At 36.7% G+C, this 13,303-nt stretch overlaps 3 protein-coding genes across 3 annotated transcripts in view; 1 reads left to right on the forward strand and 2 right to left on the reverse strand.

The window, feature by feature from the left end:
• Window positions 1–72: 72 nt before the first annotated feature.
• On the reverse strand, window positions 73–7,322 carry slc35a1 (solute carrier family 35 member A1). The gene is made up of 8 exons (XM_042503735.2): window positions 6,036–7,322; window positions 5,612–5,792; window positions 4,560–4,719; window positions 3,291–3,443; window positions 3,071–3,137; window positions 2,590–2,766; window positions 2,374–2,508; window positions 73–1,481 (listed from the first exon to the last, which is right to left on the reverse strand). The coding sequence occupies exons 1-8, from the start codon at window positions 6,043–6,045 to the stop codon at window positions 1,348–1,350; spliced, it is 1,017 nt and encodes a 338-aa protein (XP_042359669.1). The 5' UTR covers window positions 6,046–7,322; the 3' UTR covers window positions 73–1,347.
• Window positions 7,323–7,475: 153 nt separating this feature from the next.
• On the reverse strand, window positions 7,476–9,923 carry LOC121955593 (protein yippee-like 5). The gene is made up of 2 exons (XM_042503618.2): window positions 9,783–9,923; window positions 7,476–8,646 (listed from the first exon to the last, which is right to left on the reverse strand). The coding sequence occupies exons 1-2, from the start codon at window positions 9,921–9,923 to the stop codon at window positions 8,425–8,427; spliced, it is 363 nt and encodes a 120-aa protein (XP_042359552.1). The 3' UTR covers window positions 7,476–8,424.
• The window catches only part of LOC121955855 (phospholipase B1, membrane-associated-like), a 29,252-nt gene continuing 25,750 nt past the window's right edge, over window positions 9,802–13,303 (forward strand). The window contains exon 1 of the mRNA XM_088089036.1: window positions 9,802–9,941. The gene's annotated coding sequence lies outside the window, so the exon portion shown is untranslated. The remainder of the gene's footprint in view (window positions 9,942–13,303) is intronic.

Consider the following 13,303-nt stretch of genomic DNA (forward strand, 5'->3'; position numbering starts at 1 on the left):
AAGTGATCAGCTGAAGATACATTGTGTAGGATCGCAAATATTCTGAGCAGAAAAAGTAGCCGTTGCTTTCACTGTATTTCCATTCAGTTTTAATGAAAGCTTTAGAAGGACTTTCAGAACAGAATGTGTCACAGATGTGATACAAAAGACACAACGTCAGAGAGATGATGCTATAAACATACTCACACATGCAGTCAGTCGTCAATCGTCTTTCAAGTATGTTTTCCCGTGATCTGGGCACATTCAGAATCACCACTATGTGATATGGACTTTAAGGAATACTTCACCAACAAAATGACCGGTTGTATATCACTTATTCACTGCGTGTTACCTTCATTTGAAAAAAAAAAAATATATAATTTCCCTACATGGCTCCGCAGTGAACGAAGAATTAAAAAAAATACTAACATTCCTCATAAATTTAAGTTAACAGGGACCTCTTTTAACAAAAACAAAAATATATCAAAAGACTTGTTCCCGAACACCTGCATTTTCACGAAAGCATTACAATTTAAAACATGTCCAAATAAGCAGTCACATGCACAGCCGAGTAGCTTGTCTCGACACACGCATGCTCAGGTGTGCTGCTCATGGTGAAAGTTTTTAGTGGAAACTGGGAGGTACTGAGCATAAGACTGGAAGTAAATTAGACTGGGATCATACAGCATGAGTTGTGTTAGAGTTTGTTAACAGATGTTTTCATACAGTTTTGCTGTTGTTAAATGTGGTCCCCAGTGACCTCAGTTCATAAAGGTTCGCCTTTTTTGGATTCTCAGTTCACGGTGGATGCATTTTCTTCACAAATTCAATGAAACACATTGTGTAACTGATATAGAAATGACCATTCTGCAGGTGAAGTATTCTCTAAAGACACTAATTTTGCAGTGTAAAACAGACTAATGATAAAAAACAACAACTACATGATAAGAAGTTGTGATATTTATACTCCCCCTAAAACAGATAAATGGAGGCATCAGAAAAAGAGTAACAAAGTCCTGCTTGTCGCTCCAGCATGGCTGAAGACAAGACTTCACTGACTGCTTCAGATATTTCACAAACTTTAAAAGCAGCCAGTTATAAAGGCCAGTTTAAGGTCCAATATGTCTTTTTTCTCTTCATATCCATTGAAAAATTGCCTGAATTTACATGAAAGTGGACCAAAAGTTGTCTATGTGATGAACTGAACACAGAGACAACTCCACTGAGTGTTCATTTGGAAAGTAACAGGAGTGGATCCCTCATCCCCTAAGTGCAGGAGCTCTTTTAGGCCCCTAGAAAAGGTGAACCCCCCCCTCCCCGACACCTGGTCCACCAGCAAGAGAGACTCCTTTGCTGCAGGTAAGCGGCTCACACAGTAATCAGTCTCTGTTTGGCCTCCTTGTCTGTGTCTTGCCGGTTCAGCTTTAACGTGTCCTGCTTTGGAAGTCCATACAGGTAGATGGAAACGCACACCAGGAAGGCTCCAGAGGCAAAAGAGATCGCTGCACAAGAGGGTAAGAAAAGCAAAACGGGACATTTCATTATTTTAAAAAAAAAAATGTGGAATTTTAACTGTTCTGAAAAAACACCAATCTCACCAATTCTTTTTTCTTTTTTTTAAAAACATTTTTCAACCCACAGTCATAAGTTGTTTTATATGCTTAGAATGACTCTGATATATCTTAAAGGGACAGTTCTTCCAACACTGAAGAAATACACATTTTTCTTCTCATCTGTAGTGCTATTTATTGTTTTGGTGTCAGTTATCGTGTTGGAGATATTAGTTGTAGAGAGGTCTATCTTCTCATTTATATAATAGAACTAGATGGCACTCATATACATACATATACTTTTGAAAAACTCAACAGCAATTTCTCTTTCCAGAAATCATGACCCAGTTATTCATTGTTGTGAGCACTTTCATGTAGGAACTATTTTCTTTCTACCAAACTACTCCCACCAACTCCATCCCCCCGCAGCTGGAAACGAGCATCTTCTCATGGATGAGAGGCTCGTTCTTGTGACAGCATAAGATGTAAATGTTGATGGCGTCCTATTCGGCTGAGCTCTAACATCAGCCAGCTGGTGCTAGGTGAGCTAGCAGCAGATGCATGCTTGCTTGCTTCTGTGCAGGGATATGGTTGAGGGGGTGTACTTTGGTAGAAATAGAAATGCAGCTTGGTGACTTCAATATAAAGGCTTCTCTTATTAAAGTGTACAAATATACAACTCATGAGCCGCAATCTAAGGATAAAGACTGTTGTGTCCTGTACATACTGTAAAATCCCCTGAAACTGGGTTATAACTGACTTGACAATCATGAGCCTCACCTGCTGAGCCAGAAGGGGCTGCTAAAACTATAAAATACTATCAGAATATCAGAAAAAAACTTACTTATCTGTAGTCCAAACAAGATAACAGATGCTACAGTTGAGAGAACGATGGCGGCGGCAGCAGAGAAGCCCTTCATGATGTTGTCCGTGTACTTCACCACTACTGACGTGTACAGACCGCCCACACTGGCCAAGACTGGAATCAAAGAGTAATGTCAGCTGAAAAACCATGAAGAAAAGTGAAATCAAATTGAAAACAGAGTTTAGTCATACTTACGTACTACAAAGCACACCCAGGGTGTATAACCAAAGAAGAAGCCTTTCTCCAGGACCTTCTCACCATCGGTCACGTAGACACCAATCAGAGTCACCAAAATGCCGGACAGGTACATCTGGATGTTTCTCACCCAAAGAGACGTGTCAGAGCTTTTCAACACCTTCTCAAAGTACACACCTTAAATCAGAGAGTGGACACTGTTAGTGCAAGTAAAAAGTCACAAATATTTTACGATGTGCATTTCAAATAGTGTTAAAAACAAGATGACACGTTCACTTAATGCAACTTGTAAAAAAAAAAAAAAAAGGATATTAGCTATTATCAGTTTATGTTAAAGTGCACATCATGTGTTATATGTCTGGTTACTGCTTTGACACAGTGTTTTTTTAGTGGCTTAATTATTTGCAATATGTGTGGCAGCTAAATCAATATTGGCCGAGAAGGTGAAACCACTATCACTCATTTACACAGAGTACTTTACCTGCAAATCCAGAGCAAAGGACAGCAATAGCGATGGCGATGAACCCAACAAAAGGATTTTGCTCAACCTGGGTGAAAAGAAAGAGATGACATGAGCCACCAGACAGACAGTAAATACCTCCTGCAGCTTGAAGAGATCCAGGTAATAAAACGCCAAATGCATGCCAGAATAAATCACTGTGCATAATTTAGAATTCATTTTTTGCTCATGCAACACCCACCTGTACTTTAGTCGCCTCTGCAGGCTTCCACTGCACAAGTGTTACGCCTCCGCACAGCATGAAGACGGAGAACCACTGCAGCCGGCTGAGAGAGCGATTCAGCATGAGGACCGTACACAAGGCCGTGCACGGGATCTTCAGCTGATAGGTCACCTACACCGAAAAGCACAAGTTAGGTGTCAAATCTATTGATTTCTCACATGGTGTAGACATTATGGGACCTGCTCACTGTTTATACTCTTTTCACCATGAACTTCACATTGGATGGGGTCAGTGTTTTTATATTGTAAGTTTAGTTCTACTGTTGCATTTTCTAAAAACAACAGTCAAAATGGGCTGCAGGTTTCAGCTTTTCTGCCTCACCGTGCCTAATTGTGCTGGAAGAGTTTGTCGAATGACAGAAAATTAATCAGCAGTAATTCTGATAACTGATTCAAGACACTTTGCCAATTTTCAACCAGCTTTGTATCAAAACAATGTGAGTAGTGTGTGTCAATGAGCTGTGGTAAACTTCCCTCCATCTAACAAGCACCCTGCTCATGGCTCAGCTCAAATCTGATTTTCACTGGATTGTACTTCCTCAGTTTTGTATGCTTACCACCACAGACACAAAAAGGATAGACACAAGCATCATATTAATCTCTATAATTGGATATACTAATTTTGTACCTAGTATTTGCGCAGCTATCAATGTGACATAATTTGGCAAATACAATCTACAATATTTGACATGAGGAATCATAAAACTTTATATTATTCTCTACATATTTCCAACCCCAAAATGGACGCAGCGTTCCTAAAAGACACAAAATAATAAAAAGCTTTTTATTAGAGCTATGTTTATTATGTTTATGAGAGCTGCAATGATTAGTCGATTGACAGAAAATTAATCGGCAGCTATCAAATGGTCATTTAATAAATAAAAATAAAAACATTTCCTGGTTTCAGCTTCTCTAATAAGAGGATTTCCTGCTTTCTCTGTTTTCTATTGTGATGGATATTTTTCACTTATTTCTGACATCTTACACACTAAACAATTGATCAAAAAACATCAGCAGTTTAATTGTTAGTAATAAATATTAGTTCCAGCTCAGATATTTATTTGCATCACTAATAGAAATATTGTATCTCTTTACACTCTGAAGTCAGTGGGTGCAGCACAGACACAACCGGTTCACCAACGATCCACACCCAGCCATTGTATGAAGCCTGCATGTTATACATTCATTTCAGCATTTCAGTGTCATTAAAACAGTATTCAGTTCCTACCTGATAAACTGCTGCATCGAGGTTGCTCAAAGCAATAAAGGCCATGTTATTCTGAATTGCGTACACTAGCGAGGGCACGCTCAGCTTCAGCAGTTCTTTTGGGCTGCAGAATATATGTTCCACTATTGCCTTCTTCAGCCTGACGGGGCTTCCTGTTTCTCTGCGAGAGAAGGCATAAAAACAGACTGATAAGGAAGAAGTGTAAATAATTTCTGTAATTCACTTATTAATTTCAGTTATGGAAGTTCTTATCACAGAATTTTATTTTATAATCTACATGTGTTTAAGCATAGAGGACTGATAACAGTGTCTGACATGCTTGTATAAACCAGGGGGGCCACTGAGGATCTCTGACCTCAATTTTTTGTTGATCCAAAGTTCATGAGAAAAACAACTCGTAAGGCTGCTTTCAGTTTTTATGATGAATGAGGGTTCCTAAATATCTGAGAATGGCTGAAAAATATACACTTATTATGACCTCTGTAGCCTGGCTTTGGATACAAAATGTTTAAGCCATTGTTTGACTTTTCACCCTTGTTTTTGTTTTTCTATGGATTCTAGTTTTCCTTATTATAGGGCTTGCACTATTCTTTTCAGAACGTAAATCTTATCTTGCTAAAGTATATTTTTCCCTATTTTTTCAAATTTTATTATTTTTCTTTAAAAAACGAATTACTATTAGCTGTGATCACCTCTAAACTGGGTTCCCATGCATCAAGGTCCGTACATGACACCTAGAGTTTTTTTTTAAATCCTGTTAGCCGCCAGGCGACATTCCTGTTTTTAAGAGGCTGTACCGTGCTGACATTTAAAGCTACCCACGAGTCTCCTCTTTACAGACACGGCCACTTTATACTAGTCTCATGCAGTCATTTGATTCCTAATTCCCAATTGAAATGCAAAATAAAGGACTTCGAAACCTGAGATTAGGGTCCCACCAAGGCACCCTCCTCATCTGATAAATAAAGAACAGTCCCTTACTTAGTCAGTTTTCACTTACAACGAAACAGTTGACAAAAAACAGTGTAACAGTATGTGATAGTGACACTTACTTCGCCAGCATCCCCAGACTCAGTATTAATTTAATGACCTCAGTGATGCACACTGCTGTAGTGGAGAAGTACAGGTCTCCTGTTGAAATGGTCCTTGTGTACCGCAGTGCCACTGTGTATGTAGCCGCCACCAGTGTCATCACCGTCAGGCAGTACAGCTTGAAGACCACGCTCACAGTTTCTGGGGAGGACCGGGGTGGAAATGTAGTGTGAAGGCAACTTAATGTCATTAACAGTAAATTTTATACAGTTGTTTAACAGTCGCAACAATTGTTATCACTTCGGTAACGAAAAACAACACTATAACTGACACCTAACTAATGTACAGCTCTTTAATTATACTGTTTCTTTTTGCGTTTCAGTTGTTTCTCCAGCGGCTAACATTAGCCTATGATGCTAGCTTGAATTAACTGGTCAAACTCACCGCCGGCCATCGTTGCGCTGGTTTGAGTCCGTCCTTGAGGCGAGGAAGTCGAGTATCCTGCTCACGTTACATGTCATCAAATCTGTCAAATGTATCCGGTAGCTTGGATTGAGGAATGTCGCCCAACCAGCTAGCTACACATCAAGTGGGAGTCTGGTTAAGATTTTCCTACTTGGTTCCAAACTGCCTTCATTTCCCAGAATGCAGCGCGAGTCGACTCCACGAAGGGTGAGTTTGTTTTCTGTATCCTGAAATTCTGCAAGTTAAACATCATTTGCGATCACTCTATTCGCTAGTAATTCTGTCACATAGCTTTCCCCACGCAAACTTTGCTTTTTACCCTTAAAAGTTTAATAGTGACATCATAGATTTCAAGTGTTTTCCCCTAATAATAAAAAACGTTATTTTTTCCCCAATGCTGACACTTTCTTTGCACTTTTTAATTTATTTTTTTTTATTGGTGATCATTACAATAAAATGCAGATACAGATAATCCACAAAACACAAAATATCTGCCTCAATAATTGGCCAGGCTGTCATCCCCTACCTGTAAATTTCAAGGTAGTAGTAAGGTAAAGCGTTATAATAATATTTTTTGCACAAACATTTCTAAAGATGGATAAAATTACAACACCAGCATCACTAATATGACCAATAAATGTAAAAATAAAAAAAAAAAAATCATATCACAATAGTTTTTGGCCAAAAACATCACTATCGAGATTGCAATAATATTGTAGGGCTAACTATGTGTGCTTTCACAGAATAGAGATTTTTGATAATCGTGTAATAATGACTAAATGGGTAAACAAAAATAATAATGGTAGATAATAATAATAGAACAGCTAAAACAGTCTGGTATGTTCAGAAAATTGCATATTTTTTATTTTAATGTTAACTTTCAAACCAGGAAAAGACAACACTGAAAATATTATGATATCCAAATTCTAAGACAATATCTGGTCTCATATTATGATATCGATATACTATATTGCATGGACCAAATTTTAAGTAAAGTTGTAGTTGTGTGTGTGACATCACTATTGGCATTGTCCAGCTTGTCTAGTCAGTTCAAAAATTTTAATGCTGGATGTCGTTCTGCCAGATCTTAAAGGCTAATTTTGTATTTAACCATTTTATGACAATAACATCAAGTGCTCAGTCTCAAAACATTTGTGTGAAGCATTTTTCTCCAGGACACAGAAGGTTGCCAACACTGACTTGCAAGTATTACCAAAAAATATATGGGCTAACAAGGCATACTGGAAAGATGCATGGCAGCAGGATCCCAAATTACATTAACATGCACTGAAAAATTAACTGACATAGCCTACATAAAATAATAAATTGCAAGATAATACAATTTTGTGATAGTCCAGGTGGGACACAGTACTTAACTCTGATATGGATAGACATGTAAGAAAACACAGATTCACTGAATTCATGTTTGAGTTATTTAATTATGACACACAAAAACAGCATCTCCTCAATTTCCTTCAAGTAATTTGTGAATTGCCACCAATCAGTTTAAACATTTGAATAATTGGCCATTAATTACTTTGAAACTCTTAAAATGAACAGCACATGGAATTTAAATGAGCTAAATCAGGTTTATAGCAAGAGTTTATTAGAATGCAATTTCTCATCGCTAAAACAGGTCCAACTTTAGGCTCATCATTTATCGTGACATAAAATAAAATGGGGATATCTGAACTCTACGGGTCAAAACTGATACTTCGATAACAACAATATAATCAAGATGATGATGGATGTTTTAGGGGAATACTCTGATGCAGCTAATATTAAAGAGAAGTAGCTCACTACTTATTTATTTCAAATACATATTTAATAATTTCTGGCTTGGTGTCACATTGAACACTTGTCCGGAAAGCAATGTGTTGCAACATATTGCTTAGTGACTTGTGTTAAGAATCAGAATTCACCAATATCTTTAATAGCTTTTCAAACCTCTACATAACAATCTGTCTGTCTGTCTGTCTGTCTGTCTGTCTGTCTGTCTGTCTGTCTGTCTGACTGAGCTTCTTGCAGGGCAGCAGGAGCGAATCCTCTCCCTCTGACAGCAGCCAAAATCCCACCACACCAACACGTTTCCGAACATCACAGCCTGTTGAGAACACACTGAAACTGCAGGTGATTTTAAATGGGTGGAGAAGCAATGATTTTACCCACTGTAGAAGAAATTCTTAGATGTTGCAGGTTATGGGAAAATCTTCTTGTTAAAGCCTCCCACAAAGACCGCAGTCTGTGATATTATTTGGTGTAGCTCTACTCACGAATGGCACACTGTCCATGCAAGTCCATGTACTGCTGCAGGAGGAAAAGCGGTAGTATGCATGGATTGAGCACTGTAACTGCAACACAAGTGAACTCAGGAGTTGTCAGAGGAAACATGCTCGAAGCCTTCGCTCTCCCTCACCAGCGCCCTCTCCAGGATGACACGGCCCTCCTTGTAGCGCTGGCTTTCCTCAGTGGCGAACTCGTACATCCAGCCCAGCTTGCTGTTGCAATTCTTGCAGCTGACGTCCCGCACCATGTGTCTTCCTGTCAGCATGACTCTGTCTTGCACTTCGCTGTGCTGCAGATTCACGACCTGGAGGGCAGCAGCCAGACATCAGTCACTGTAAGGGTTAATTGCTTTTCTACATGTTTTTAAGCAAATCTCAGCAATGTTATAACATTTAAAAGTCTGATAGGTGTGGGCCAGATGTAACTGCAAAATTAATTAATTCAAATTATGTTTAGGGTGGCAACTACAATAATTTTAATTTCCTAATTAATTGTTTATTTGATAAAATATTTTAAAAAATGTGTGAAAAAGAGCAAAAAGAATTCTCCAAACTCGAGCTGATGTATTTAAATAGCTTTTTTTTACATTACACCTAAATATATTAAGTTTAGATTCAATGGAAAGCTTCAAATAATCACATCTGAGGAGCTGGAACAATTTTGCTTGAAAAAATACTGAAATAATTAATTGATTAACAGACTAATTTTTATCAGTTGTAATTATGTCCACAATCATCTATAAATGTTACTTTTATTGTCCAAGTTAGGACCAATTGACCTCTTATTTTTGTTTTAAACAATTCATGGTAGTGCTATTGCCTAAATTCCATTACATCATCAATAATTAAAAAGTCAAAACATCAATCTAATTTGTGCTTGTTTGTGTTAGTATCACACTTAGCTACCTCCTGGATTTTTTTTCCTTTAATATTTTTAATTTTCAAGAAATGGACATTTAATTATGATACAAAAATGCAAATTACAAGACGTATGTAAAAATGACCCCCAAGCCCCCTTCCCCTCTAAGATCTGAGCAAGAGAAACAAAAAACCTCAGAGAAAAGCCTAATTTAAAAAAACAAAACAAAAAATCTTTCTTTTCAAATAAGATGGTTACAACTAGCCTAGTTAAATAGTACCTTGAACAAAAGGGAAAGTTTCCAATAAAGTCTGTATCTCCTGGATTTTAAAATGCTAACTAGCACTGAAAAGCATTGTCTTATTATGTATGTGTGGATAACATTATTAGTTTAATATCGATCATGCTGATGTCACAGTCTTTACACATCTCTAAAACTACAGCTGCAGTGAATTTCTGACTCCAGGTGATCGTTCATGATCCAAATATGATGTTTTGTTTAAGTATTTTAATATTTTAGTATTAAACTAACAAGTGCAACACTTCTTTTATCCCATGATCCAGGTGAAGGACGTGATGTACCTTGTTGAACAGGAAAGCTCGACCTGTGGCTCCAGTGAAGCGCGTGGAGATGAGTTCGGCTCGGTTGGTCAGGATGGTGTCACAGTTGGCACAAGAGAAGAGGCGAGTCCCACCGATGTGATCCAAAAAGATCCGCCCCATTTTGTCTACCACCAGAAGGTAAAAAACAAAAACATACAAGAAAAGAAGTCTTGTTAGATGATGTAACACACTTTTTCTTTTTTTTGAAATTTTGTGAAATTAGTAAAGTGACAACCCAACCAAGTAAATCCAACAAGGGAAATTGTATTTTCTTGTCATGGGTGAGCAATATGATGATATATACATGTGTGAGACGTATTGTTTAGAATATAACTGTTTGAGAACAAAGAGCTTTTAAACTAAAATCTTACTTGATTTACTAGAGGGTTTGTTACATCCCAACAGAGGTGGGACCAGGTCATTGTTTGTTTTAAAAGTCACATGTAAGTCTCAAGTCTTTGTACTCAAACCACTTTTTGCCAAATATAAAGGCCATTTTAATATATATTTATATATCCTTTATTTAACCAGGTAAAAGACTCTATGAGATTTAAAATCTCCAAGAGTGACCTGGCCAAGAGGGCAGCTCAAAACATATTTCAGCAACCATAATCAATTACTTAACTTACAATAATCATGAATGTTTTTTTTTTAATCATTGATGTTTTGTATTTATTTGTTCAGATAAATGTGACTGAATTTTATCAGAAAAAAACAGGGCTGACTTAACACTTTCATAGCATAATAGTGCGTTATTAAGCACAAAACAGAATGAATTTTGTATGTTTCTGTCCTGTCTTGTATTAAGCTAATCTAAAAAATCTAAAAATGTTTCTAACTTTATCATCCAAAACTGACTTGAGGAAAGCTATCAAGTATTTTCAAGTCAAAGTCTCATGTACAAGTAAAATCAAGAGTCACTGATCTCTAAATCCAAGTCGAGTTGCAAATCTTTTTTGATATTGTCAAGTCCAGTCAAAGTTGTTTATTTGTGGGTCCACACTTCTCCATCCCAACAAACATTAATATGATATGACATAAAATTACATACAGGCTACAGTAATAAAGGATCTGATCCATATTGTCCACTTTTTTCTATGATACCAATTTTTTAAAAGGTATAACATTGATGAAAGAAGACTGAATGAAGATGGAGGAAAGAAATGGGAGAAATTATTTCATCCTATTCAAAATGTAAAGTCAGAGTTTTACAATCAGGCTCCCAGTGGATCCTTAAAAAGTCTTAAAATGCTTTGCATTCATTAATTTAAAAATAAGGCATTAATTGGTAATAAAATGTCAAAAATCAGTCTTTCAGCAGACTTAAAAACAGACAAAAAGTAGACATTGGAAGAACGATGCTATGAATTGCTTTTTTCTGACGTTGCAGTTTAGATCTCAGAATAATAGGTAGCTGTGGAATAATCCAAAGATACAGAGTGAGGCACACAAAAACAGTAATAAAAATCACTAATTAATGCTAGGTATTCCCCAATTCTAACCAGATCTGACATTTTCACTTGACCAAAAATAGAAAGTTTCGTTTTATAATGCCGGGGCGAAATTGTTCTTAATTCTGTGTAAAAAAAAAAAAAAAAAGGTTGCCACATGTTTTTTTTTCAGTTTAGGTTATTGTATAACTGGTTTTAAATTTCATCCTGCATGGCATTAAAGAGTCTTTATTCAGTTTAATTAGCCTTAAGCTATAGGAATCCTGATAATGATTTTTCATTCGTGTAACGCTAATTAATATTAGATGTAAGATATTCACAATCAGTATCTGTTAATTAATGTACCATATGTCGGATATTAATTATCCCTTTATTGCCTCTGACCACATTAATTTTGTGGTTACTCGCTGTTAACCCTTTGAAACCTGGATCGTCTCCTGATTTTTTGTGCTGAGTTTGGATGCCTTCTACAAGCATTTAAACCTATGAAACATGAGAAAAGTGTTTTGGGTTTTTTTTTTAACATGGGGAAAAAACAGCAGTCAGCAACTTGGCATGAAATATTCTGCAAAATGTGAAAACACAAGGTGACAAGAAAACGACCTTAGCTTAAAAAAAGGAGAGACACAGAGAAGGAAAATCATTTGAAAATGATCAAATAACTAGGAGAAAATGTAAATATTAAAATTATGTAACAGATGTTACAGGGAAAAAAGCGAACAGTAATTATATATATATATATACAATTTTATTTTAGCACTTTTTCATGTTATCTCCTGTTTTCGTTCTTTTACGTTTCTTTCGTTTCCGTTTTTAAATTTCAGGTAGCCTAATTTTCTTGTAAATTTTTACAATTTATTTATTTTTTTGCTGATTTTTGGGTAATTTCTTGTTAAATTACCCACCGTCTTCTATCCACGTTTTTGAAAGAAAAGCCAATTTTCTCAGGTTTCAACGGGTTAAAGTAAATACCGGAGTACTATTTACCACTTTCACTCTGGATTTTCAGATTTATGGGACTCCCCTGAAGGCATCTTTTGGCCTGGTATGTCAACAAGAATAAGCAATAGTCAAGAAAAACATTAATTGTAGATTAGCTTCAAATCGTAAACTAGTTCCATGAAATAATAACAAAAAAACAACGCAAGGACCTGTATGAGGAAAAAAATGTTAAAGGCATCCTGATAATAACGTTAGCTAGCGTCAACCCTTAAAACAGGCCAAACAACGGTCAAGTCAAAGCCAAATATCTCACACTGTGGCTGTTGCGAAGAGATGGTGTTTACCTCGTCCAGGTGTGTTTATTCACCGGTTTGTCTTTATTTTCGGGTGGTTTAAACCGGTCCCTATTTCTCCTGTTTTGTTGTCAAACTGGACTCGGAGAAGAGCAGTTGATGCCACAAACAGTCGTTTATTAAAGAGAACGACTATTTCCGCTTAGACCTTTCAAAGTAAATTCGCGTTAAAACATTTATGGAGTCGAGGGTATTTTAAGTCAGAAAAAACATGATGATAATGATCACAATAATCTTCTTAAACTTAAATAGTCTGTACTGAAGACTAGAGTCCACAACGCTTTATCTGTAACTATCTTTTTTTCTCAATTGCAAAGGTTTTGCTCTTCTTTTGAAATAGGACTCTCCCCTGTATTTCCCTTGTATCTCTGGTAGCTTAATGTAGCTCTAAATGATGAACACAAGGGGGCAGTAGAGCACGGCCAGCATGAATGCAATTTAAAAAAAAGACTGTTTATTTTGATTAAAATCGAGAAATGGTGCATTGTTGATATCCAGAACGATTACCTTTCATTATATATGCATCTGTATTGTTGAATTCATTCGATTAACCCTGCTTTGATGTTTTATTTAGGGACTGTTTGTAATTTATTTGGGGCGAGGGATGGTGCGAAAAGGGGAATGCATGTCAAATATTTTTTAAGCACTGGGGAGGGACTTTTTTAGTTTGGGTGTGGGGAGGGGCATACAGGTTTAAATGGTTGTATTTTGTATACACCCATACACACACACACACACACGGATGTATATATGT

Source organism: Plectropomus leopardus, chromosome 16 (genome assembly GCF_026936395.1).
Source record: "Plectropomus leopardus strain MGB_pleo_1.0 chromosome 16, ASM2693639v1, whole genome shotgun sequence".
In the NCBI taxonomy this organism is placed as follows: domain Eukaryota; kingdom Metazoa; phylum Chordata; class Actinopteri; order Perciformes; family Serranidae; genus Plectropomus; species Plectropomus leopardus.